General features: G+C 36.6%; 1 protein-coding gene across 1 annotated transcript in view; it reads left to right on the forward strand.

The window, feature by feature from the left end:
* C10H12orf50 (chromosome 10 C12orf50 homolog) overlaps nt 1-24,947 on the forward strand; it is a 33,489-nt gene extending 8,542 nt beyond the window's left edge. The window contains exons 6-15 of the mRNA XM_060306520.1: nt 6,475-6,633; nt 7,847-7,924; nt 8,006-8,119; nt 15,091-15,201; nt 16,616-16,723; nt 18,075-18,191; nt 19,630-19,734; nt 19,986-20,189; nt 21,576-21,668; nt 24,894-24,947. Coding sequence (XP_060162503.1) covers nt 6,475-6,633; nt 7,847-7,924; nt 8,006-8,119; nt 15,091-15,201; nt 16,616-16,723; nt 18,075-18,191; nt 19,630-19,734; nt 19,986-20,189; nt 21,576-21,668; nt 24,894-24,919 — 1,115 coding nt within the window. The 3' untranslated portion in view covers nt 24,920-24,947. The remainder of the gene's footprint in view (nt 1-6,474; nt 6,634-7,846; nt 7,925-8,005; nt 8,120-15,090; nt 15,202-16,615; nt 16,724-18,074; nt 18,192-19,629; nt 19,735-19,985; nt 20,190-21,575; nt 21,669-24,893) is intronic.
* The last annotated feature ends 1,009 nt before the right edge of the window (nt 24,948-25,956 follow it).

Below are 25,956 nucleotides of genomic sequence, written 5' to 3' on the forward strand. Positions count from 1 at the left end.
CTCTCTGAATTCTATACTTTTGGGATGTTTATGGAGGCTTCATCAGGTAAGCATGATTGATTATTAAACCAACCTCTAGCCCCTCTCCCCTTCCTGGACATGGGGGCAGGGCTGAGAGTTCCAAGCTTCTAATGCTGGCTTGGTCTTTCTGGTGACAAACCCTACTCATGAAGCTACCAGGAACCCACCCAGAGTCACCTCATTAGAACAAAGGACACTCCCATCACTGAGGAAACTCTAAGGGATTTTGGAGTTCTGTGTCAGGAACCAGGGTCAAAGGCCAAATATTAGAACAAAAGATGTTCCCAGTGCTCTTTTTACTTAGGAAATCACGAAGGTTTTAGGAACTCTGTGCCAGGAACTGGGGGCAGAGACCAATGTATTTTCTATTATTTCACATCAGTCAATAACAGAACCCCCATCTTTCAAATGACTCACTCCTCTCCCTATCTGGCCCCTTTCATCCACTCCTCCCCAAACTTCATTATCAGCAGAATTCTTTTTCAACTTCTTCCCTGAACTTTCCCTTCGTCTTCATAGTCGAATGTAAGCATCACTCCCCACTCCTTCTCCAGCAGCCCTCTCCAAATGGTGGCTGTTTTTATCCCCAGTTCTCAAGTACCACTTGATCTGGAGATGAGGTAGAAGCTTTCCTTGGGTCCTATTGCCAATTTCAGATTGTTCTCTCTCACTTCTCCTTAAAACCATCCAGTTTGTATCTCATGCCATTATCCCCCCTCGGCATTGCTGTTCTTTTTGCTTTTGTCTACATCTGTCCACATCCTTCCTCCCCATTTTTCAGAAGTATGAACTCCTGGCTCATAGTCAGTCTAACTGTACTCCTGTGTCAATTCTTGGTGATTCCAATATGTAAGTATATGATCTACCACCCCAGCCTCTCAGTTCCTCGAACTCAATTCCTCCACTGAGCTTACCCTTCCCCATCTCAGTCATTCTCTCAGTTATACTCTAAATCCTAATTGCCAGCCTTTCTTCCTCTGGAGGAAATGGCCTGGGCTGTATTATGGGACAGGCTAACTGATGTGTACAGTGGTAGGGTGTCACTTCTGATCTTTTGTAGTTTCTATTAAACGTGAACTGAGGAAAAAATGTCTCCTTTGTCTTAATCCATCCTCTTACAAGCTACCACCCCATTTTTTTCTTTCTCTTTGTAGCAGTTCTCAAAATAGTTATCCTTCACTTAGTATTATCAAATCCTCCCCACCCATTCTCTCTTAATCCCATGTAAATCATCCTTTTCAGCCTCTTTCACCATTGATATACAAATTATTAAATCCAGTGGTCAATTTTCAGTCCTTCCATAACTGGAACCATTAGCAGCATTTGACAGACTTGATCACTCCTCCCTCATTGATATAATTTCCTTATCTAGCTTCCAAGACGCTGTACCTCTTTGTTTTACTCCTATCTACCTAGTATTCTGTTTTTGCTCTCCCTCACTGGTTTTTCCTCTTTTCCCCATCCTCTTACATGTGGTATGTTCTAGGAGTTAGTTCTTGGTTCTCTTTTCTTCTCTGCCTACTCCCTTGGTAATCTCAACCAGTCTCATGCCTTTGATTATGAGCCACATGTAAATTACTCCTAAATTTACATATCTATTCCAGCCCTCTCTCTTGAACTTCAAAGATCCTTATATTCAACTTTTCACTTGGGCTCTTAACTTGAGTAGATATTTCCCACTTAACACATTCAAAACTCAACTCACAATTTTACTCCTATATCCCCAAACCTGCTATATCCATGGGCTTTCTATCTTGGTTTAATGGCAGTTCTATCCTTCTATCCTTCAGGTCAACTGAATCATCCTCAAACTCTGTTTCTCTCATATCCCACATCCAATCCATACAGAAATCCTGTTAACTCTACTGTATTTAATATATCCAAAATCTGACTTTTCTCACTATTTCTACTATTCCCACCTTGGGCCAAAACACCGACATCATTTCTGGACTGGATTACTGCAATAGCTTAAATGGTTTTCCTATTTCAACTCTTGTCCCTCTCTATGTCTGTTCAAAGCACAGTCAGTGATAATCTTATGCATAAATCAGACATCACCCCTCCAATTGGTTTTCATTTCATTCAGAGTAAAATCAGAGTCCTGACAAAGGCCTAAATGACTGTACTTGATGTGGTGCCCTGTTTCCTCTCTGAATTTATCTCCTGCAGCTGTTCTCCTTGCTCACTCTGCTCCAACCATACCAGTTTCCCTGCTTCTCCTTGCTAGTAGGCTCCTGCTTCAAGGGCTTTGCATGAAACGCCCTTCTCTCAAAAGCTTTATGGTAAACTCCTTTACCTCTTCAAGGCCTTACTCAAATATCATCTGTTAATGAGGTCTACCCTGAATACTCTGTTTGAAATGTGGCAGCCTTCCCACTTCCTCCCTACACATTCTTCCTGGCCTTGCTCTGCTTTCTTTTGCCATTTCCCTTATTTTCTCAGATAAAATATAATTTATTTCTTCACTACATCTATTGTTTGTTGTCTGATTCCTCCCTATAGAATGAACATTCCGTAAGAGTAGGAATCTTTATTTTGTTTACTGATGAATCCCAACCACGAAACATAGGTACATAGTACTACCTTTCACATAGTGGCTAATTCTATCCCAGGAAGTCCAGAAAAGTATTTATTCATGTTAAGAAGGTAAATATTTTTTCTCTGCCCAGACAGATGTCTGTGCTCTAGGAAATAGGATTCAATTTCCAGACTGGAGGAAACTACAAAGCTAATTTGAATTATGTGTTGAACCTACTGCATCATCTGTTCATTCTAAAAATATTTCAGTACCTCAGAAGGTATAATTTGATCTTTTGTAGACCTAATATTTCCTAAAATATTTCCAGGGACATTTACCTACCAAGGTTCATATTAACCAAAACCGGGAAAATAAATCATCTCACCTTTTTAATGTTGTAGAAACATGTAGAAAAGTGTAGAACTCATACTTACTGATTTTGAAATGTAAAAATTACTACAAAACTAGTAATCAAGACCATCTGGTACTGGCATAAAAATCAATATGTAGATCAATGAAATAAAATTGAGAGACCAGAACTAAACCTTTCCATAAATCAATTTCTGGTCAATTGATTTTTGAAAAGGGTGCATAGACCATTCAATGGGGGAAAGAACAGTATTCTCAACAAATGGTGCTAAGAAAACTGGATAGCCATAAAAAAAAAATTAGACTTCTTTATACTCTACAAAAATTAACTCAAAATAGACCAAAGACCTAAATATGAGCTAAAATTATAAAATTCTTATAAGAAACTGTAGGTTACTCAAACCCCTCTCAGTTATGACACCAGAAAAACAAGCAATCAATGAAAAAAATGAATTGGATTTCATCAAAATTATAAACTTTTATGTTTCAAGAATACCATCAAGAAAATGAAAAGACAACCTACAGAATGGGAGAAAATATTTGCAAATCTTTCATCTGATAAGAGACACATCTAGAATATATAAAGAGCTCTTACAACTCAATAATATAAAGACAATCCCATTACAAAATGGACAAAGACTCTGAATAGACATTTCTCAAAGATATACAAATGGCTAATAAGCTCATGAAAAGATGCTCATCATCATTAACCATTAGATAAATGTAAATCAAAACTACAGTGAGATGCCACTCACATCTACTAGAATAGTTTAATCAAAAAGATAATAAGAGTTGATGAGGATGTAGAGAAATTGGAATCTTCATACATTTCAGGTAGGAATGTAAATGGTGCAATTGCTTTGGAAAACAGTCTGGCAGTTCCTCAAAAGATCAAACATAGAGTCACGATATGTCCTACTTATTCACTCCTAAGTATATACCTAAGAGATATGTCCTCTCAAAAACTTGCACAACAATATTCATATCAACATTATTTATAACCAAAAAAAGTGGAAATAACAGAAGTGTCCATCATGTGATGAATGGATAAATTGTGGTATATGCATACAGTGAAATATAATTTGGCTATAAAAAACACTGCGGTAAGTGGAAGGAGTTATGTATAAGGACCACATATTGTATAATTCCATTTATATGAAATATCCAGAATAGGTAAATCCATAGAAACAGAAAGTACACTAGTGCTTGTGTAAGACTGGGGACATTGGGTGGACATGAAGAGTAACTGCTAACTGGTATGGGTTTCCTTTTTTGGGATGATCGAATATCCTAAAACTGATCATGGTGATGGTTGCACATCTCCCTGAATATACTAAAAAACATTGAATTATACATTTAAATGAGGAATCATATAGTATGTGAATTATATCTCAATAAAGCTTTTATAAAATGTGATTTTAACTTGTATTGTTTTGAATGTTCAGTGAAGCTTTTCTTTGAAGCTAATGACAAGTCTTGGGAATATGTATTGAGAATAGCTAAAAAGTTCTGTTTAAAGTCATGTTTTTCCTTCACAGTTTCTTACTAGTGCTCTCTTTTCATTGACACCACAAGACTTTTTTTCAAGAGTGACATATTCTTTCACAATAGTCTAGAAATGGAGCAAGCAAAATTTTTCAACAAAAATTCTTAACTAGCAACATACTGTATTAAGCATTTGAATTCAGAACATTCCAACCAGATAGGACTTTTTTCTAATACCCCGTGTATTCATTTTCTGTTACTGTTGTAACAATTTACCCTTAACTAAGTGACTTCAACAACTCAAGTTTATTGTCTTGTAGTTCTAGTTTAGGAATTTGATGAGATCTCTCTGAATTAAAATTAAGGTGGTCTCCAGGGCTGCATTCCTTCGGAGATTTCTGGGAGAGAATCTGTTGCCTTGCCTTTTCAAGTTTCTAGAGGTCTTCAGTATTCCTTTGTTCATGTCCCCCTTCCTCCACCTCGGAGTCAGCAATGTATCCATTCTGACACTGTATCACTCTGACTTAGCTTCCACTGTCACACTTCTTTTCCTGGCTCTTTTCCTCTGCATCTCTCTTTTACTTTCAAAGGCCCACCTGAATTATAAAGGATAATCTGCCAATTCTGAGGTCAGCTGATTAGCAGTCTTAATTCCTCTTTCCTGTATAACCTAATGTATACACAGGCTTCAGCGATTAAGACTTGGACATCTTTGGGAGAACATTATTCTGCCTATCACAAAATGATTTTCTGCTGGTAGAAATGTGTATAAGTCAAGGTAATGGAAAAAGCCCTATGAGTTCATGGTGGTTTGATTAATCAGTAAAGGAGGATTTCTTTTTCGGGCAATGTGTTATAGAAAATTTTGGCATGGGTAAAGTAGAGCTTTATTTTGTAAAGTGGAGAAAACGCTACTGTGAACTGAGGCTTGCTCTCAGGCAAACTAATTTTAGGGTGAAAATGGATGTGGAAATTAAGGATCTGGAATACGATAGATTGCTTTCAAATTATTGGGATGGCAAACCCACTGAAAGCCTTCCCATGACCCAGGACCCCACCTAGATGATCATTGATTCGGGGCCATGGTTTCCAAACTTGACTGATTTTGTAATTATCTGAGGCATTTAAAAATAGTATCATATTTCTAGGCTTTAATTTAGACCTGCTGAATCAGAAATTTGAAAAACAGAGACCCAAAAGATGATTTGAATAATTTTTTAATTTGATTCTGATAATTAGCCAAATTTGATAGCTATTGGTTTGAAAAACCAAGAGAATTGAATAAGTAATGATAGAAGATACATGTGTTCACTGGCTTTTTCTATTATTTGCTGGTTAGTTTTGAAGGTTACAGAACATTTAAATATGACCTAGAGCTTTGGTCAATCTGACCCATGTGAATCAATAAAGGAATCTGAAAGTATTATTCTCATTTTGAAGTTATCAACCCCCAGCCATTGGATTTTTTTTTTTTTGCGGTACGCGGGCCTCCCACCGCTGCGGCCTCTCCCGTTGCGGAGCACAGGCTCCGGACGCGCAGGCCCAGCGGCCATGGCTCACGGGCCCAGCCACCCCGCGGCATGCGGGATCCTCCCGGACCGGGGCACGAACCCGTGTCCCCCGCATCGGCAGGCGGACCCCAACCACTGCGCCACCAGGGAAGCCACAGCCATTGGATTTTTTCCTCTTTTGAACACGTATACTCTGCCATTATAAGCTATGTCTTATATGAGTTTGCCTTTGTTAAATTATTGTAATGTGATTAGTTAATTTATTCTTATCCCACGGATGTAATGTAAGAATACAGTAATGCTTATGATCACTTTGTATTTATATCAAAGTATGATATATACCAAGTCATGGTTATAATTACTATCTAAAGTCTATGAATTAGCATATTTTCCACACCTTACCAGCAAAATGTTGATATTTTTTTGCAAGTTAGTTCAATAACCTTTCCAGAAATAAGAAGAGACACCTTTTAACAAATATGCAGTTAATCAGGAGGACAACAGTTGATCATTGAACATGCACCAAAACGTGTATCTTGAAAAGACTGAAATGTTGCATTTCCTCTATAGATATCACACCGCAGAAAGAAACTCAGGAAGGCATTCCACCCCCAACCCAGAGTCAGGAACCTCTGAAACCTCAGGAGAATATATCACGACCCATTCACCATCCCTTAGTTTTAAAAACAAACTTTGAGGAAGAAGAGGAGGAAGAAGATGAACAAAATGGTTAGTAAGCCTTTTCTCAGATTTACAGTGCACATTCAAAAACCTCATGGTATTTTCTACATATTTGTTTAACTATTAGAAGTGTATAATATAATATATAAGGCAGATTTGGGTGAGAAAATAGCTTTCATTTTATTAAGTATATTAAATTCATTATGTTCTAATTTGTTCTATGTGTACACATATGCTTATCATTTGGATTGGAAGTTTTTTGTTGTATGATGGCTAGAAGACAGATCTCATGTTTAAATATGCACAGTTGCTTGTAGGTATACTAATAACCTGTTTTACTTTTATATAACTTAATATTGATAACATTGATTTATATAACCTTTATTATTTATATATAACTTAACATTGATATACATGAGTGTCAATCTATTACATGATTATATCCATCTGTCTCACATTTAATCCTTCAAGTTATAGAGATCAATAGAGTAGTTTATAATTTATAAAGCACTATCATCTGCATTATCCCAGGTAATCCTTGCCAAAGTATAAACAAGGTTAGAACCCAGGTCTTTTGCAGTGTAGCCCATGCTATTCCTCCCATATCATCACAGCCCTGCAGTGCCAATAAGTATGTACAAACAAGATAGGCATGTGGAAAAATAAACTCTTAGTCTGTCTCTACCCTGGAATATGTCTTTCCATGGAGACACAGGATGTGGGCACATTGAAAAATTGAAATGTGACATATTTTCTGTAGGTATTTTACTACAGAAACAAACTCAGGAGGGAATTGCACCTCTGTCCCAGAGTTGGGAGCCCCTGAAACCTCAGGAGGATATATTGCAACCCATTCATCATCCTTTAATTTTAAAAACTAACTTTGAGGAAGAAGAGGAGGAAGGAGATGTGTCCTTTTCTTCTGTAGCTCTGGGTCTCCCATACTTACATCTTCCTTCTCCAAACAAACAAGCAAGCAAGCAAGCAAACAAAGATGATCTCAAATGTGAATCTGTACCTGCAGCTTCTCATCTCAAGACACATAATGTATAGTCATTTCCTTCCTCTTGACTGATTATTTCTAAAATGTAAAATATAGCAATGAGAAACATTTGACAATGTGCAAATTATTGATTTTAAATGTTTTTTAAAACAGTAATCCATTCATGAGAACAATGTATGGGATGTTTCATTGTGGTTTATACATTTTCAGATTATTTGGTTTTGGGACAATTTAACTTAAAAAATATATATCCTATAGATGCTTCTAGTTTATGGACAAAGACTCCTGAAGAAATTGAAGAAAAAAGAGCAATAAAGGAGATGTGTTATAAATCTGGTAAGGAATCAAACATTTGTGGATTTTCTAATATTTGATGTGAGACGTACACTAACTGTTAATTTTCTTGTGGGAGATTAGGTGAATACTACAGATTTCATACTCCTCCAGATATTTTATCATCTAAAAGCATAGCCTGTACAGTGGAAAAAGAGTTAGAAAAGCCTTTGGAAAATGGAAGTGAATTGCAGGAAGGTAAGGAACAAAAAGGAAGCATTTCAAGGTGATGAATAAGAGGTACTTGGTATGATAGGCTGTGAATTATTTAGTAAAGTATGCACTGAAGGCAAATTATAATACATCAGAATTGAGAGTGAGAAGGAAGTGATTTTATTGGATGACCTAAATTTAATATGAAAAGCTGCTATTAATGTAATTGTATTTCCAGAGGAACCACAGAATGAATAGACTTAATAAACACATGGTAGCACTACACACCCCATGCAATAATTCTGTAAATAATTTGGTTTTACCATTTTATTTGGCTATGAAAATAAATCTCCCTGTGAAACAGGTGTAGATTTTTCTTTATAAGTAGAAGGGACAACTTAGCCCTAGAAGGACAAAAGAGTGTTTTGAACACCCTTTTGAACAACGTTAGCAGCAGAACAAGGGTGTTTGTTCATTGAATGAGTGCCTCCTGTGTACCAGCCAATTTCAAGGGCAAAGCAGGGGAATAATTCCAAAGCTGTGCCTTTTATGGATCTTATGTTCTGGTGAATCTGACTTTTCTGTGGGTGAACATCTTGCCCTTGAAGGCAAGATAAGAAGAACGTTATTTTCTGCATATAAAACAAGGAACTCATGAGAAGCCAGAAGAATTACAATCCTGCAGCCTGTGGAACAAAACCACATTCACAGAAAGGTAGACAAGGTGAAAAGGCAGATGGCTATGTACCAGATGAAGGAACAAGATAAAACCCCAGAAAAACAACTAAATGAAGTAGAGATAGGTAACCTTCCAGAAAAATAATTCAGAATAATGATGGTGAAGATGATCCAGGACCTCGGAAAAAGAATGAAGGCAAAGATCGAGAAGATGCAAGAAATGTTTAACAAAGACTTAGAAGAATTAAAGAACAAACAAACAGAGATGAACAGTGCAGTAACTGAAATGAAAACTACATTAGAAGGAATCAATAGCAGAATAACTGAGGCAGAAGAACGGATAAGTGACCTGGAAGACAGAATGGTGGAATTCAATGCTGCGCAACAGAGTAAAGAAAAAAGAATGAAAAGAAATGAAGAGAGTCTAAGAGACCTCTGGGACAGCATTAAACACAACAACATTCACATTATAGGGGTCCCAGGAGGAGAAGAGAGAGAGAAAGAACCAGAAAAAATATTTGAAGAGATTATAGTCGAAAACTTCCCTAACATGGGAAAGGAAATAGCCACCCAAGACCAGGAAGAGCAGAGAGTTCCATACAGGATAAACCCAAGGAGAAACACGCTGAGACACATAGTAATCAAACTGGCAAAAATTAAAGACAAAGAAAAATTATTGAAAGTAGCAACGGAAAAACAACAAATAACATATAAGGGAACTCCCATAAGGTTAACAGCTGATTTCTCAGCAGAAACTCTACAAGCCAGAAGAGAGTGGCTTGATATACTGAAAGTGATGAAAGGGAAGAACCTCCAACCAAGATTACTCTACCCAGCAAGGATCTCATTCAGATTCCATGGAGAAATCAAAAGATTTACACACAAGTAAAAGCTAAGAGAATTCAGCACCACCAAACCAGCTCTAAAACAAATGCTAAAGGAACTTCTCTAAGTGGGAAACACAAGAGAAGAAAAGGACCTACAAAAACAACCCCCCCCCCAAATTAAGAAAATGGTCACAGGAACATACATATCGATAATTACCTTAAATGTGAATGGATTCAATTCACATTTAATGTTCCAACCAAAAGACACAGGCTTGCTGAATGGATACAAAAACAAGACCCATATATATGCTGTCTAAAAGAGACCCACTTCAGACCTAGGGACACATACAGACTGAAAGTGAGGGGATGGAAAAAGATATGCCATGCAAATGGAAACCAAAAGAAAGCTGGAGTAGCAATACTCATATCAGATAAAATAGACTTTAAAATAAAGAATGTTACAAGAGACAAGGAAGGACACTACATAATGATCAAGGGATCAATTCAAGAAGAATATATAACAATTATAGATATATATGCACCCAACATAGGAGCACCTCAATACATACGGCAACTGCTAACAGCTATAAAAGAGGAAATCGAGAGTAACACGATAATAGTGGGGGACTTAAACACCTCATTTCACCAATGGACAGATCATCCAGACAGAAAATTAATAAGGAAACACAAGCTTTAAATGACACAATACACCAGATAGACTTAATGATATTTATAGGACATTCCATCCAAAAACAGCAGATTACACTTTCTTCTCATGTGCGCACAGAACATTCTCCAGGATGGATCACATCTTGGGTCACAAATCAAGCCTCAGTAAATTTAAGAAAATTGAAATCATATCAAGTGTCTTTTCTGACCACACGCTATGAGATTAGAAATGAATTACAGGGAAAAAAATGTAAAAAACACAAACACACGGAGGCCAAACAATACATTACTAAATAACCAAGATATCACTGAAGAAATCAAAGAGGAAATCAAAAAATACCTAGAAACAAATGACAATGAAAACAGGACTATCCAACACCTATGGGATGCAGCAAAAGCAGTTATAAGAGGGACGGTTATAGGTATGCAAGCCTACCTCAAGAAACAAGAAAAATCTCAAGTAAACAATCTAACCTTACACTTAAAGGAAGTAGAGAAAGTAGAGCAAACAAAACTCAAAGTTAGCAGAAGTAAGGAAATCATAAAGATCAGAGCAGAAATCAATGAAATAGACACAAAGAAAACAATAGCAAAGATCAATAAAACTAAAAGCTGGTGCTTTGAGAAGATAAACAAAATTGATAAACCATTAGCCAGACTCATCAAGAAAAAGAGGGAGACGACTCAAATCAATAAAATTAGAAATGAAAAAAGAGAAGTTACAACAGACACCGCAGAAATACAAAGCATCCCAAGAGACGACTATAAGCAACTCTATGCCAATAAAATGGACAACCTGGAAGAAATGGACAAATTCTTAGAAAGTTATAACCTTCCAAGACTGAACCAGGAAGAAATAGAAAACATGAACAGACCAATCACAAGTAATGATATTGAAACTGTGATTAAAAATCTTCCAACAAACGGAAGTCCAGGACCAGATGGCTTCACAGGGGAATTCTATCAAACATTTAGAGAAGAGCTAACACCCATCCTTCTCAAACTCTTCCCAAAAATTGCAGAGGAAGGAACACTCCCAAACTCATTCTATGAGGCCACCATCACCCTTACACCGGAACCAGACAAAGATACTATAAAAAAGAAAATTACAGACCAATATCACTGATGAATATAGCTGCAAAAATTCTCAACAAAATACTAGCAAACAGAATCCAACAACACATTAAAAGGATCATACACCATGATCAAGTGGGATTTATCCCAGGGATGCAAGGATTCTTCAATATATGCAAATCAATCAATGTGATACACCATATTAACAAACTGAAGAATAAAAACCATATGATCATCTCAATAGATGCAGAAAAAGCTTTGGACAAAATTCCACACCCTTTTATGATAAAAACTCTCCAGAAAGTGGGCATAGAGGGAACCTACCTCAACATAATAAAGGCCATACATGACAAACCCACAGCAAACATCATTCTCAATGGTGAAAAACTGAAAGTCTTTCCTCTAAGATCAGGAACAAGACAAGGATGTCCACTCTCACCACTATTATTCAACATAGTTTTGGAAGTCCTAGCCACAGCATTCAGAGAAGAAAAAGAAATAAAAGGAATATGAATTGGAAAAGAAGAAGTAAAACTGTTACTGACATGATACTATACATATAGAGCCCTAAAAACGCCACCAGAAAACTACTAGAGCTAATCAATGAATTTAGTAAATTAGCAGGATACAAAATTAATGCACAGAAATCTCTTGCATTCCTATACAGTAATGATGAAAAATCTGACAGACAAATTAAGGAAACACTCTCATTTACCACTGAAACAAATAGAATAAAATACCTAGGAATAAACCTACCTAGGGAGACAAAAGACCTGTATGCAGAAAACTATGAGACACTGATGAAAGAAATTAAAGATGATACAAACAGATATAGAGATGTACCATGTTCTTGGACTGGAAGAATCAATATTGTGAAAATGACTATACTACCCAAAGCAATCTACAGATTCAGTAGAATCCCTATCAAATTACCAATGATATTTTTTACAGAACTAGAACCAAAAAATCTTAAAATTTGTATGGAGACACAAAAGACCCCAAATAGCCAAAGCAGTCTTGAGGGAAAAAAACGGAGCTGGAGGAATCAGACTCCCTGACTTCAGACTGTACTACAAAGCTATAGTAATCAAGACAATATGGTACTGGCACAAAAACAGAAACATAGATCAATGGAAAAAATAGAAAGCACAGAGATAAACTCACGCACCTACGGTCAACTAATCTATGACAAAGGAGGCAAGAATATACAATGTAGAAAAGACAGCCCCTTTAATAAGTGGTGCTGGGAAAGCTGGACAGCTACATGTAAAAAAGTGAAATTAGAACACTCCCTAACACCATACACAAAAATAAACTCAAAATGGACTGGAGACCTAAATCTTAGACCGGACACTATAAAACTCTTAGAGGAAAACATAGGAAGAACACTCTCTGACATAAATCACAGCAAGATCTTTTTTGATCCACCTCCTAGAGTAATGGAAATAAAAACAAAACTAAACAAATGAGACGTAGTGAAACTTCAAAGCTTTTGCACAGAAAAGGAAACCATAAACAAGACACAAAGACAACCCTCAGAATGGGAGAAAATATTTGCAAACGAATCAACAAAGGATTAATCTCCAAAATATATAAACAGCTCATGCAGCTCAATATTAAAAAAGCAAACAACCCAATCCAAAAATGGGCAGAAGACCTAAGTAGACATTTCTCCAAAGAAGACATACAGATGGCCAAGAAGCACATGAAAGCTGCTCAACATCACTAATTATTAGAGAAATGCAAATCAAAACTACAGTGAGGTATCACCTCACACCCGTTAGAATGGGCATCATCAGAAAATCTACAAACGACAAATGCTGGAGAGGGTGTGGAGAAAAGGGAACCCTCTTGCACTGTTGGTGGGAATGTAAATTGATACAGCCACTATGGAGAACAGTATGGAGGTTCCTTAAAACACTAAAAATAGAATCACCATATGATCCAGCAATCCCACTATTGGGCATATACCCAGAGAAAACCATAATTCAAAAAGACACATGCACCCCAATGTTCATTGCAGCACTCTTTACAATAGCCAGGTCATGGAAGCAACCTATATGTCCATTGACAGACAAATGGATAAAGAAGATGTGGTACATATATACAATGGAATATGACTCAGCCATAAATAGGAATGATATTGGGTCATTTGTTGAGATGTGGATGGATCTAGAGACTGTCATACAGAGTGAAGTAAGTCAGAAAGAGAAAAACAAAAATCATATATTAACGCATATATGTGGAACCTAGAAAAATGGTACAGATGAACCAGTTTGCAGGGCAGAAATTGAGACACAGATGTAGAGAACAAACGTATGGACACCAAGGGAGGGAAGCCGCGGATGGGTGTGTGTGGTGGTGTGCTGAATCGGGCGATTGGGATTGACATGTATACACTAATGTGTATAAAATTGATGACTAATAAGTATCTGCTGTATAAAAAAATAAATAAAATTCAAGAAAAAAAAAAAAGAAAGGAACTCTGAGAAAAAAATCCATGGATTCCCTGAGTTTAAGTAGATTTCTTGCCCCTGGGATGAGCTGAAAAACAAGTTTTGCAGGAGTAGGAGAGATCTGAATTCTTTTCTCCTCTTTAAAAAAAAAAAAAAAGAGATAGTTGGCAAAGTCTCCCAGGATCAATATGAGTATAGGATAAAAAGTAGAGTGCCTGTCTTGCAAGTACATATGTGTGGCAAACTATTTAAACATATGGCAGTAGGTGGCAGCAACATGCCATCAGATGGTAGAACAATCGAAGAGACCTAGCTGATAAATGGGAGCCATCTAGTGAAGGACAGATTTCTTGAATTATGGAGACAAGAAAAATTAAAACAATAACAAAACAACAACATACACATTAGCAATGACTATTAAAAATGGCAGATTTTAAAGACAATTATATGCATTTTTGCTTTATATTATGGTTTTAAAAAGCTTTTTATTTTTAAATAATTTCAGTTAACTAATGAATATCCTTTACCCAGATTTCCCCAAATGTTAGCATTTTACACATTTGATTTTTCACTCTCTCTCCCTCTCTCTCTCAACACACACATTGTTGTTATTTTTTTCAAATTGTTTGAGAGTTAGTTGCAGGCATGATGCCCCTACATAACTCTCACCCAAATGCAGTATAAATATCAATATCAGGAAATTACTACTGATTCAATATTATTTAAAGACTTTTTAAAAAAAATTTCACCAATTGTGCCATCAATGTCCTTTATAACAAAATGAAGTTTTTTCCCTGGTTTAGAATCCAGTCCAGAATCACAAGTTGTATCAGATTGTCATAGCTCTTTTATTCTCCTTTTAATATTTTATTTTCAGAGAAAATTAGCTAGAGATGTATAAGGAAATGGTGAGAATTATCAGTATAATTAGCATTTTTTTAATCAGTAGTTGACCCTAATACTTTTTACTTTGTTCATGGTTAGTAGATGAAAACAAAACAAATATTACAAAATTCATTATATGAAAAGCACATCAAATAAACTAAATATACATACACTATAGAGTCAGATTGCTTAACTTTTTTAACCGCCACTTGATACATTATCCACATAGGAAAATAAACTTGCCTTCTGCTTTCCTCCTAATTATAAATTGGCTTAAAATTTGTATAATTATAAATTTATTGTTCATCAAATCACTGTGCAAACAATATTTCCATTAACTTTTAGGCTTTTTACTGTCATCATAAATTCTATAATAAACTTAGGTAAACGCCTAATGGTTCCTGGAGTGATTTTTTTTTTTTCCTAGGGGACAGTCTGACAGTTCCAACAAAATTCAGCCTATTTGAAAGGCAAGGTGAGATAAAAGCATCACTGGATAGGAAAGCAAGGACTGACACTGCTGCTTTTGAAAATGGAGGTGAATTAGTTTATTACTGATTGATTCTGAGTATGTCACCATATAATAAATGAGTCTGAATTTTCTCTCTCATAACTGATTTGTTTCATCAACATCTTTTTAGCATTTTATTCATTGGCTTTGGATAAACTCCTTGAGGTCAGGAATTGTGTATAATAAATTGCTCTGGACGAATCTCTAGTAGAATGTCTGGCACATGATGTGCACTCCGTAAATATTTGTAGAATAAATGATTTTACGTTTAAACAATTGAATGACTAGATGTATAGAGACGCGTTTATAAAATTTACAGATGACTGGAAGTTAGTATGCTGGAACAATGAGCCAGATCTAACAAGGTAAACTCAAACTGTGATAAACAAAATCTCTTGTATTTAAGTCCAAGACATTACCGGTAGGTTCTCTTCAAGTTGGGAAAGACCTGACATGATATATATTGTGAGGGAAAAAGAAAATCTTTTTGTTGGCCACAAGGTTTCAATATAATTCAGTAACATGTGTCAGCTACCGAATAGCTAAGGTAAACTTACATTGAATTATTAGGAGTAGTATAGGAAAATAATTAAATGTGATAAGTCATTTAAAATACTCAGTAGAGTGTATAACTTATAGAATGATGCTCCATAAATGTCATCTATTATTATACTAGTTCCACTGATTTCTTCACAGGTAGTTCACATTTGGGCATCATTTTTTTTTTTTTTTTTTGTGGTATGAGGGCCTCTCACTGTTGTGGCCTCTCCCGTTGCGGAGCACAGGCTCCGGATGCACAGGCTCAGCGGCCATGGCTCACGGGCCCAGCCGTTCTGCGGCATGTGGGATCTCCCCAGACCGGGGCACGAGCCCGTGTCCCCTGCATTGGCAGGCGGACTCTCAACCACTGCGCCACCAGGGAAGTTGGGCATCATTTTTAAACAAGGTTACTTGAAACAAATATTTTATGTTAAGAAAGGGTAACTTGTATGGTGAAGGATCTGAAATTAAGTATTTAAGTAATATTTAAAGCAACTATGGATATTTATCCTGGAATATAGAAGATCTTTAAGGAACATAAAAACTGCTTTCATATATCTGAAGATATTGTGTGGAAGATAAATTATATTTACTCTGAGTATCTCTAAAGTGTGGTAAAGATTGTTATATGGAAAATTGTGTTGACTGTGTGAATTTTCTTCCAATTATCTGTAAGTGTACATACTGTATTTTCACACACACGTATATATATAGATATATATATACACATGTATTAATCGAAACATATATGGTATGTATAGAGATGGTGATGGTATCACTGAGAAGTATTTACATAAAACTGTGCAAAAGGGGTATTTTCGGGGAGGATTATCCTGTATTAAAAGATAGTTTTGTACAATTTTCTGCCATCATTGCCACTGACAGTAAGTTATTGTCATAGGAGGTGACTGCTACATTCCACAGAGGATCATATTTCCTGGAGTAGATGAAAATGAAACTTTAACTGAAGAGAAAGAAATCACGATGTCAAAATGTTCAAATGCTAAAGGTAATGAGCCAGTCTATATTTTGATCCATTTGTAATTTGTATAGACAAGTTAAATATAAAGCATTATTGTTGTAGAGGCAAGGTTATAAATAAAAATATACACAAAATACACTAGAGAGGAGTCAGAAGCCCTAAGTTTCCAGTCCTGGCTCTATCCCTAATTATTTGCCTTTGGGGCTTCATCTTTTTTTTAGCTTCAGTTTCCTTATCTGAAAAATTAGCCTGTTGGACTACATAATTTCTAGGAGTCTTGCTAGCTCTAAAGTTATTGGTCCTCTTAAATGGTAATACCCAGTCCTCTTTAGTTGTTTTTTTTTTTTTTTTCATCTTCCAATATTCAGTGTGATTGAATTTTCTTAGAAAGCTTTGTGAAGATATATATACTGAGAAGAGTATCAATTCTCATGCTGACTTCCCCACTTTATGATTATTACTAATTATAGTCTGTGAATAATCCAGAGATATGATAATAAAATACACCCTCTATAGTGTTATGCTGCCTTTATTGTGCTTAGAATCCCCCAGCTGGGACCTCTGCTGGGCAGCTCTCTCAGTCACAGACAGTACAGCTGTCCTGTAATTAGAGAACTTCACATGTTCTCCGTCTAAATATTAACCAATTACATCTACTGTTTTCCCCACCATTAAATAAATGTTCTCAAGAACAGGAAGACACTTGTGATCAAATTCTCCTTATGGAAAATTATATGTAAATCTTGTTTCCTCTCTTTTGCTCAATCCATCAAAAAACACATACCTCTGACTACACTAATAACCATAGCCACCATTCACGTGTGGCTGTTTAAGTTAATTAAAATTAAATAAAATTTTAAAATTCAGCTCATCAGTTGCACCAGCCATATTACAAGTGCTCAATATCCACATGTGACCAGTGGCTATCATTTCAGACAGCACAGATTTAGAATGTTTCCATCACTGTAGAAAACTCTATTGGATGGCCCGGCTCCAAAGCTTAGAACAAATGACGACTGTTACAGATATTACTTCATCCTTGGTTTAAATTGGCACACTTGATGTAAAATTGATAACCTTTTCTTTTTTTGTATTTTATTTTTTTATACAGAGGTATTAAAAATATTGCCACAAATATATAATTTACATATTGAAGATAATGGCTGTTATTTCTGAATTTTTAATGTTTTGTTAGTGACAAATTTGGGGGACTCAATGTGGTAATTAGGGAATTTCAGTGGTGGGTTCTAAAAATTAATATATGTATATATATTTTAAATAGGTATGCCCATCATATAATGCTTGCAAAGTGAAATACCAATGGAAACACTTCTTTTTACTAATAGTGACATTCTATTTTCTTAATTTGCTTTAAAAGATAACAAGGACAGTCCTCATCCAAAGCGTTCCCTAACTACCCGACTAGTACCTACAATGCATGTATTAAATGCTACTGAGAATATCAGTATGAAGTGCAGAGAGGACCCTTCTTCAAGTGAGACATCAGCTCTATCACTTTTTGGCCTTAGATATATTTGCCTTATCGTGGATTTATTTTGCTTATTTGCAGTAGAATTTTAAAAAGGAAAGAAAAAAGGATGGTTTGAAAACTATTCAGGATTAAGAATTAAAGACACAATATTCTTCTAATTGACAATGAATTGTGATGTAGGTCCTAGTAAATTATACACTTTCCCACTAGTTTAATTTAGATATTAAAGTTAATAATATACTCCGTTCTCTGAAGCTTCATTAGTACATTTTAAATTTAACCCGTGCTGGGATACGTTGACAAATTTTTATTATGTTTCAGATTATTTTTCTTGATTGGGCTTCTCCTTGCTATGTAGTACTTGGAGCTTCTTCTCTTGATACAATTAAGACTCATGAAACTTCCTGTTTCCCTCCCTCCTTCCTTCCTTTTCCTTATTTCATTTATTGAACCCCTATAATATTCTTCAGCCCCAGCTGGGAAACAAAGGGAACTGTGATGGTTTACCTCAGAGCAGCTTAGTTTAGTGACACTTGTGAAAAATATGGTTTCCAAGTTCTAGGAGTGGGAGCATGAGAGTAAGGGTGGAGCATGATGTTTGGAGAGGAGGTGGTGAATCAGAGCTTCACTGAAGGTTTACTGCTGAAGCTGAAGATGAGAGCTAGGGCAAAGAGAGATTTATCAGCCCACTGTAGAGAGCTAATGTAATCTACATAGTGAATTTGATGTTCATTTTCTCTGTGTAGTAGTTAGTTGCGAATGTTTAGGATCTCCACACGGAGAAATAATAAAGAATGCTCCTCTTTACTAGATCGTTTTAAGATACTCTGGAGAAATGTACCTTAGAAATTCCTGGAAAATTGAGCATGCACATAAAATTTTCCATGTAAAAACATGCAAGCAAGAAGTGAATAACTTAGTGATATTAGCACTTACAAATTCTGATTATTGAGGCTTGTTTCACCAAACTATCTATACCCCCAACTTCTTAAGATCTTAAAACAGTAAGGTAATAGTCATTAAAGTATTTTACACTAATGCAACTTCTTAAGAAGAAGTAGTTTAGGCTTAAAAAGTTATGTTCAAAATAACTATTCTAAAACTACTTAAAAATAACATTATAATGAGATATATAATTATATTTGGATTGTAATTTTATGTTCTTTTAAACCTAAAAAGATCCACACATTCCTTTGGAGAAAAGCATTTTTCTCCAAAGGAATGTTACTTATTGAAAGTTTTCTCATCAATTTCCAAGATAGATTTTTTTGGTACTTAAAATTAAATCACCCTTTGTTCTAGAAAGTAATGTATTGGGGTGGTACATTTATTTTTTTCTCTTGCTTGACATGTGAATGCACAGATATGTAATTATCACCTACAGTAATTTTCAGATGAAAGTGTCCCTTTAAAAACTGTAAAACTTTGTATCTTCTTTAAGTAAATGATGTCCAGCCAGTGAGGAAGCCTCATTTTAAAGGCCTGAAAAAAAGAAAATGGATTTATGATGAACCAAAGAACTTTCCTGGACCAGAAATGCAGAGAGGTAAAGTGTCTATGTATTTGATATTCCTAAATTGTAATTTGAAAAGAGATTAAATAATATTTTCTGGCAGAAAAACAAGTCATTGTCATGCAACATGTTATTTTAGATGTCAGCCCAATTCTTATAAACTTAGTTCTTTTAGCTTACATTATCTTCCATTGTGCTATCAAACATTTAAAGTGCAATATGTTATTTACGGGTGTGAAACCAGCTTGTTTTATCCCTCACTCTCTTCCCCCTTTCTTTTATAGCAGTACAGTCTCCAAATCCCAAAAATAAAATGAGTTACCATCGCAATAATAAAAACAGAAACTCTGAGAATGCCTCCTATATCCATGGTCAGAGAGATGCTGTCAGAACTGTCTCAGTGAATGCACCTCCCCGCAGCAGGCCCACAAACGGGTCCTACAATAAAGTTGATGTTAACAAGGAACCCAAATTCAACCTCTGTTCAGGTGGAGTTCTATACTTATATAGGCTCTTTACTCATGTCTGTGGTTTGCATTCCCATGGAATTTCCTGATGGTCCAACTAATCTTAATTGCTATCCACCCCCTTCTTTTTCCAGGCCATCACCACCATAACATCTTAGAAAACTAGTAAGAGGATTTTTGTCCATGTGCAGGAGTGCACGTGATTTAAAGGATATTGGAGAAAACATGTTGGATGCAGATGGCTTGACATGACCCTCTCTAGAATTTTGTCTCAGAGCACTGCACTTTGTTCCCCCTGGATAAATTTATTTCACTCTTGAGGATTGTTTTTGAATGGTTGACATTTTCTTGTTCCACTGACTGCATTGTTCAATTATCACTTTCTGTCTAGTGCTGTGGTTTTTCTTTAGGCCTTCATGATTACTTTCTGAAAGGGTTAGTTTGGGGGTTAACTGCAATATTTTTGACAACCTCTCATCTCTCCCACCCATGCCCAGATTGCTTCTAAATCATTTCATCATGTAATAGGCAAAGTCATAGTATTTCTCAGGAAGTACAAGGACACAAGGGAGGAGGGAACCAAATCTCTCTTTTTTTTTTCCCCTCAGATGAATTTGGCTCTTTTAAAGTTGGGTTTGTCTTCTCAACTTAACAAAAGGTCACTCAATTCCCTGTAATTTCATGTTTGTATTTTCCAGTGTGCACAGTCTAGTTAGTAGAGTTCTGAATGTTGTGTACTTTCTGAAACATAAGTGAAAACTCTATGTCTCTCTTAGGTCCTCCTTTTACAATTTAAATAGAAGTTAGCTTTTAAATTATTTTCTTCTATTTGTTTTAGAATGGAATGATGTATGGATTTATATATAAAAATAAGGATATTCTTAAGTGAAACAGACTTTTAATTTTATTTACTACATTTTATTATTAATTTTATTATAATTTTACTGTGAGTGATTAGCTGTGAAGAATACAGTAACTACCAGAACAGTTTGATGCCACAGTCTAGATTTGTGTTAAGGTGGCCTCACCTACCTACCTACCTACCTTCCTTCCTTCCTTTCTTTAGCTCTGCAAATGTTAACAGAATTTTATGTAAAATCATGGTAAAGCCAGGCAATGAAACATTTTGATTACATACACATATCATACTCTTCTCTAGCTTAGCCTCGTGGGAGCAAGCCTTATTTGAGGAACTGAACAGTCAATTAAGAGATGTATAACCGTGTTCATTGATAACTTAAATGGTTTTAATAAGCTCACTTGTATCCCTGATGCCTTAGCCTTGAAATGGTAAAATGAATTATTAGAGAATAGCTTCACCTCTGAGATATTTATAACTTTGAAATGCTCCTGGAATATGATTTTAACATTATAAAATATTTAATTCCTGTTTCCTTTTTCTCTCAGATAAATATATGTCAACATCATATAATGGTTCAGCCTGGCAAAAAAGAATTCCTTTTTCAAAAACATATTCAAAAACTGAAAAGATATATTCAGGTAAATATTTACTAGTGATTTTAATGTATCATACAATTCTGAAAATAAATGACAAGTTTTTAAGCTCAAGGAACATATTTTAGAAAATTTAGAAAGTTTTCACCATATACCTGAACATAATTACTTGGAGTTTAGTAGATATCTTCTCTACTAGCAATTTAATTTTACTTTTTTATTGTGTTTTCCTTTGCCTATATTTATTTTACCAGAAATCTTTTGATATATTTCTCTCCTTAGAAGCATAGCAGTTTCAGCAGTTATGTAATATAAGATGCATTCTTTGTTGAACTACAAAGCAATATATAAATGCATATTTTGACGCAAAATATTAAAGCCCTACTATATCCACCATGGACACATATTGGCTGGTGCTGGCTGACAAGGCATCTAAGACGTAGTTTCCAGGCTGGGAGGTTCAAAGTGACTATGGTCTCCCCCTTGTGCTCTGTGCTCTGGGAGGGTGTAGGGATTCCAGGAACCTCCTCAGTGTAAAGGTCTGTAGCAGATCCGGCCTCAGGTTTGGGATATGGTTCTTCTACTAAAAAGCTTGTTGTCTTCTCCCAGCTTATTCTGGGGCTGGCTCAGTGGGTTTGGAAAACCACAAAATGGTTTCAGTTATTTCTTGGAAAACTGAACCTCTCAGAAAAAGACCTAGATAGGGAGTTCCTACCTAAATCAGTAGCCTAGAACTTTCAGAATCATCTGAAATCCATAAACTCTTAGATGAGAGGTTCCCAGAATGAATCAGAACACATCCAGACTAGAAACTGTACACTTTCCAAAATAAACAGCTAAGATCTTCTAAAGCAGTATTTCCCTATAAACTCTTGACTATAACTGTGATGCAGTATTCAGACCTGTATATATATTTATACCGGAGTCAGTTGTTTTCTTTTTTCCCATCTCTTCCCAAATCATATTGTACTGCGAGAAAACTCTGCTGTGGCACTATTTAATTGATTATATTTCCTCTTCACTTCATGTGGGTTGCACTTAATTTTGGGGGGAAGGAGGTGAAAAGGCAATGAAAATCCTAGATAAAACTACCAATTGTCAAGTCACATCTTTTTCTCCCACGGTTTCCTTGTGGGTGGAATGTTATTTGAAGTATTAAAGGATGTGCTTCTCACCCCCCTGCCCCTGTCCCAGTGACTACTCTTGTATTGCAGCAGCCTTCTCCCCTCCCATCCCACACAGTGAAACATGAATCACTAAAGGATTTGGAGGAAGGAGGGGTCACTTGAGAGTATGAAGCATGTACCATCCACATATGCCACAGGAAAAGGGATGTGACAGGGGATGTGAGCCAACGAAACTGCTCTTTTCTTTCAATCTGAAGAGTAAGGAGGAGGGTATGTTGAGACAGCAGGAGACCAGAAACTGTGAAGCCACTTACACAGTACTAGTTCCCTCCTCCCCTTCTCCCACCACCTCCAGCTATGCCAGGGCCCAGGGCTAGAAAGGTCTATGATAGAATTCCTCTGGAACTTTTAAGAATCTGAGTATAAAGAGGCTCTGCATTGTACTTCCCAGATGCAATCTAGGGGGGAAGCTTTGGAGAGAGTTTCTCAACGCCATCTGGTGGTGGGGTTGTGGGGAGGACGAGGCACGTCTAACGCAAGAGGGCTGGAGACAGAGCCTCTTAAGATTGCCGAGCTCCAGGGTTGATTGGGAGGGCATCACATAACCCTGTGAGTTTCAAGTGAGAGTGAGTTCCTGGGAGAGAGGACCAGCAGGTCTACACAAAGTCTTCTGGCTAGGCCTAAAGGGATAGCATCAAAAAGATGCCTTTGTGGTTGGGTGCTATTCCGGGGAGGACTCAGCTGGAAACTCAACTGTTTGCTGTGCCAGGAAGTCGATTAGAAACCAAGCCATCATCCACTGGTCAAACCCCTGTTATGTGAAGTATGGTCTGGGGGCCACCAGCAGTGATATCACCTGGGAGCTTGTTAGGAGTGTGGAATCTCCATCTCAGACCTACTGAATCATTATCTGCATTTTAACAAGATCCCCAGGTGATTAGGATACACATTAAAGCCTGAGAAACCTTAGACTATGTTATCTGGGCCACTGTTCACCAGCACAGGACCCAGACCTTGTTGAAACCCAAGATTGTTGAGAGGACATTCTTTTCCTACCTGTCACACAGCAGCAACCATCCTCCCCAGTCCCAACCCTAGAAATTAGGATAAGCAGCAGGAAGGTAGGGGAGGGAGAAAAACCCTCAGAATTTCAAATCTGAATGTGATTGACATACATGTGAAATAGCTAAGAAGGCACTGAATGGGAATAAGTTTATATGCAAATTTTCTTTTTTTTTTTTTTTTTTTGCGGTACGCGGGCCTCTCTCACTGTTGTGGCCTCTCCCGTTGCGGAGCACAGGCTCCGGACGCGCAGGCTCAGCGGCCATGGCTCACGGGCCCAGCTGCTCCGCGGCATGTGGGATCCTCCCGGATCGGGGCACGAACCCCTGTCCCCTGCATCGGCAGGCGGACTCTCAACCACTGCGCCACCAGGGAAGCCCACCCCTAAACTCTTATCCTTTCCAGTTGTTGTTGTCATCACCAGAATAGGGAGAGAAAGACTAGCTTGTGTTTCCTCCCCTGCACTTCCTGCTAGGGCACAAAGGAGAGATTTCAGTGTTTCCCGGGGGACAGGTGGACTGCTAGAGAGAGCCACTAGTCTACTCCTCTAAGGAATATCTGGAGCCAAGGCCTCAGAAGTGTAACTGGGTGAGAGGAGTCTTTGGGACAATGTTGGCTGCTATGAGGCTAATGCAGTAGAAGAGGAAAACGTGTCTGCAGGAATCAAGGAAAGGAGCTGAAGGCAGTTAGAGATGTCATTGTCAGCCTTTCCTTGAGTCCACTTGTCCTTTCTGATAGACATACAGCTGGTGTGACTGGAGGTGCCTTTCTCCAGAGGAGGGGACATTCATTCTGTTCATTCTGGGTGCCCCATGGTGCAGCCTTCTACATACTGTAGTATTATTTCCATTCCTCTCCACCCCTCCGTCTAAATTCAAATCACAGCGAGCGAGCTTCAGAAAGAAGTGGAATTAGTTCGAATGGCATTCTGAAAATTTATGAATTATGAATTAGAACAATAAGCTTTTGTTTTGTCTTTAGATTTATGGTAACTGATTAGCAAAAGAAATGCAAATTTTTGGTACCCTGAAAAACGCTGAAGAAGAAAATAACTGAAATATTTTTTCTACTTTATTATTAGAGCCAAGAAGAAATGGGAGGAAGTAAACCTGGAGGTTGAAAAATGAGAAAAGAGAAAAGTGCCAGAGATCATCTGGTTTACAATCAAAATGAAAATTCCAAGAATGAGATACTCAAGTAGTCCATACTGTATACTGGATAGCCAAATATGATAATTGCAAATTCTGAAAATAAGATGCAGGAAGTACATTGTGCTCTTTCAAAACTGATAAAAATGCAAATTACAAACAGCTGCCTGTGTATTTATATAGGTCTGGAATTCATTCAATGCATTGCCACAAACATTTAATAAAATTTAAAAGTTTGACAATTAAAATCATTCTTTAATTGTAAACTAAGATTGCACAGATTGAGGAGTAAAACTGTGCCTTTGATTTCTATTTTGCAATATTCTTTAAGGAAGAAACCTCACATTTTTTTCTTTACCTAGATTTTAAGCTGGGCGTCCGTGATAGTTACAGATAAAATGTAAACAAATTCAATGAAGTCCCAGGATTACAGTTTGGTGGTGAGTATGAGAGGAATTCTAATAGAAATACACTTCAGTGTGTTGTAGAAAGAGACAAAGATTGGTTTATTATTCAGGGAAGTTGCTGAACAATGTCTTTTAATTGACAACTACAAAATCTATCTGCTGAAATGTGCTACATTCAAAACTGAAAAATGAACATTTTCCTACCATGAAAATAAAAATTATATGATCATACTGGAGAAAAGAACTTGTAAAAGGAAAAAAAAAAGTGAATTAATAACATGGTATCCACAAAGTCTAGAGTGAGCTTTTAAGGCTTCAGTAAACTCCAGAAGTATAAATGTTTACAAATATAACAACTATACCCCAATTAAAAAAAAAAGTATGAGAGCAATATAAGTAATTAACCTTTCAAATGATGTTTCTCTAAGTTTGTAACACTTATACTTCTGAGTTTATGAAGGCTCAGAACTTCACTAAGAGTTTAGAACACCCTGTATTTATATTTGCATGCATCTTGCGGTTATTGGTAGCTTCTTGTTCAATATTTATTGGGGAAGGGAGGCAATCAGGGTTCTTAGAAATATTTTAT

Source organism: Globicephala melas, chromosome 10, assembly GCF_963455315.2.
Source record: "Globicephala melas chromosome 10, mGloMel1.2, whole genome shotgun sequence".
Lineage (NCBI taxonomy): Eukaryota > Metazoa > Chordata > Mammalia > Artiodactyla > Delphinidae > Globicephala > Globicephala melas.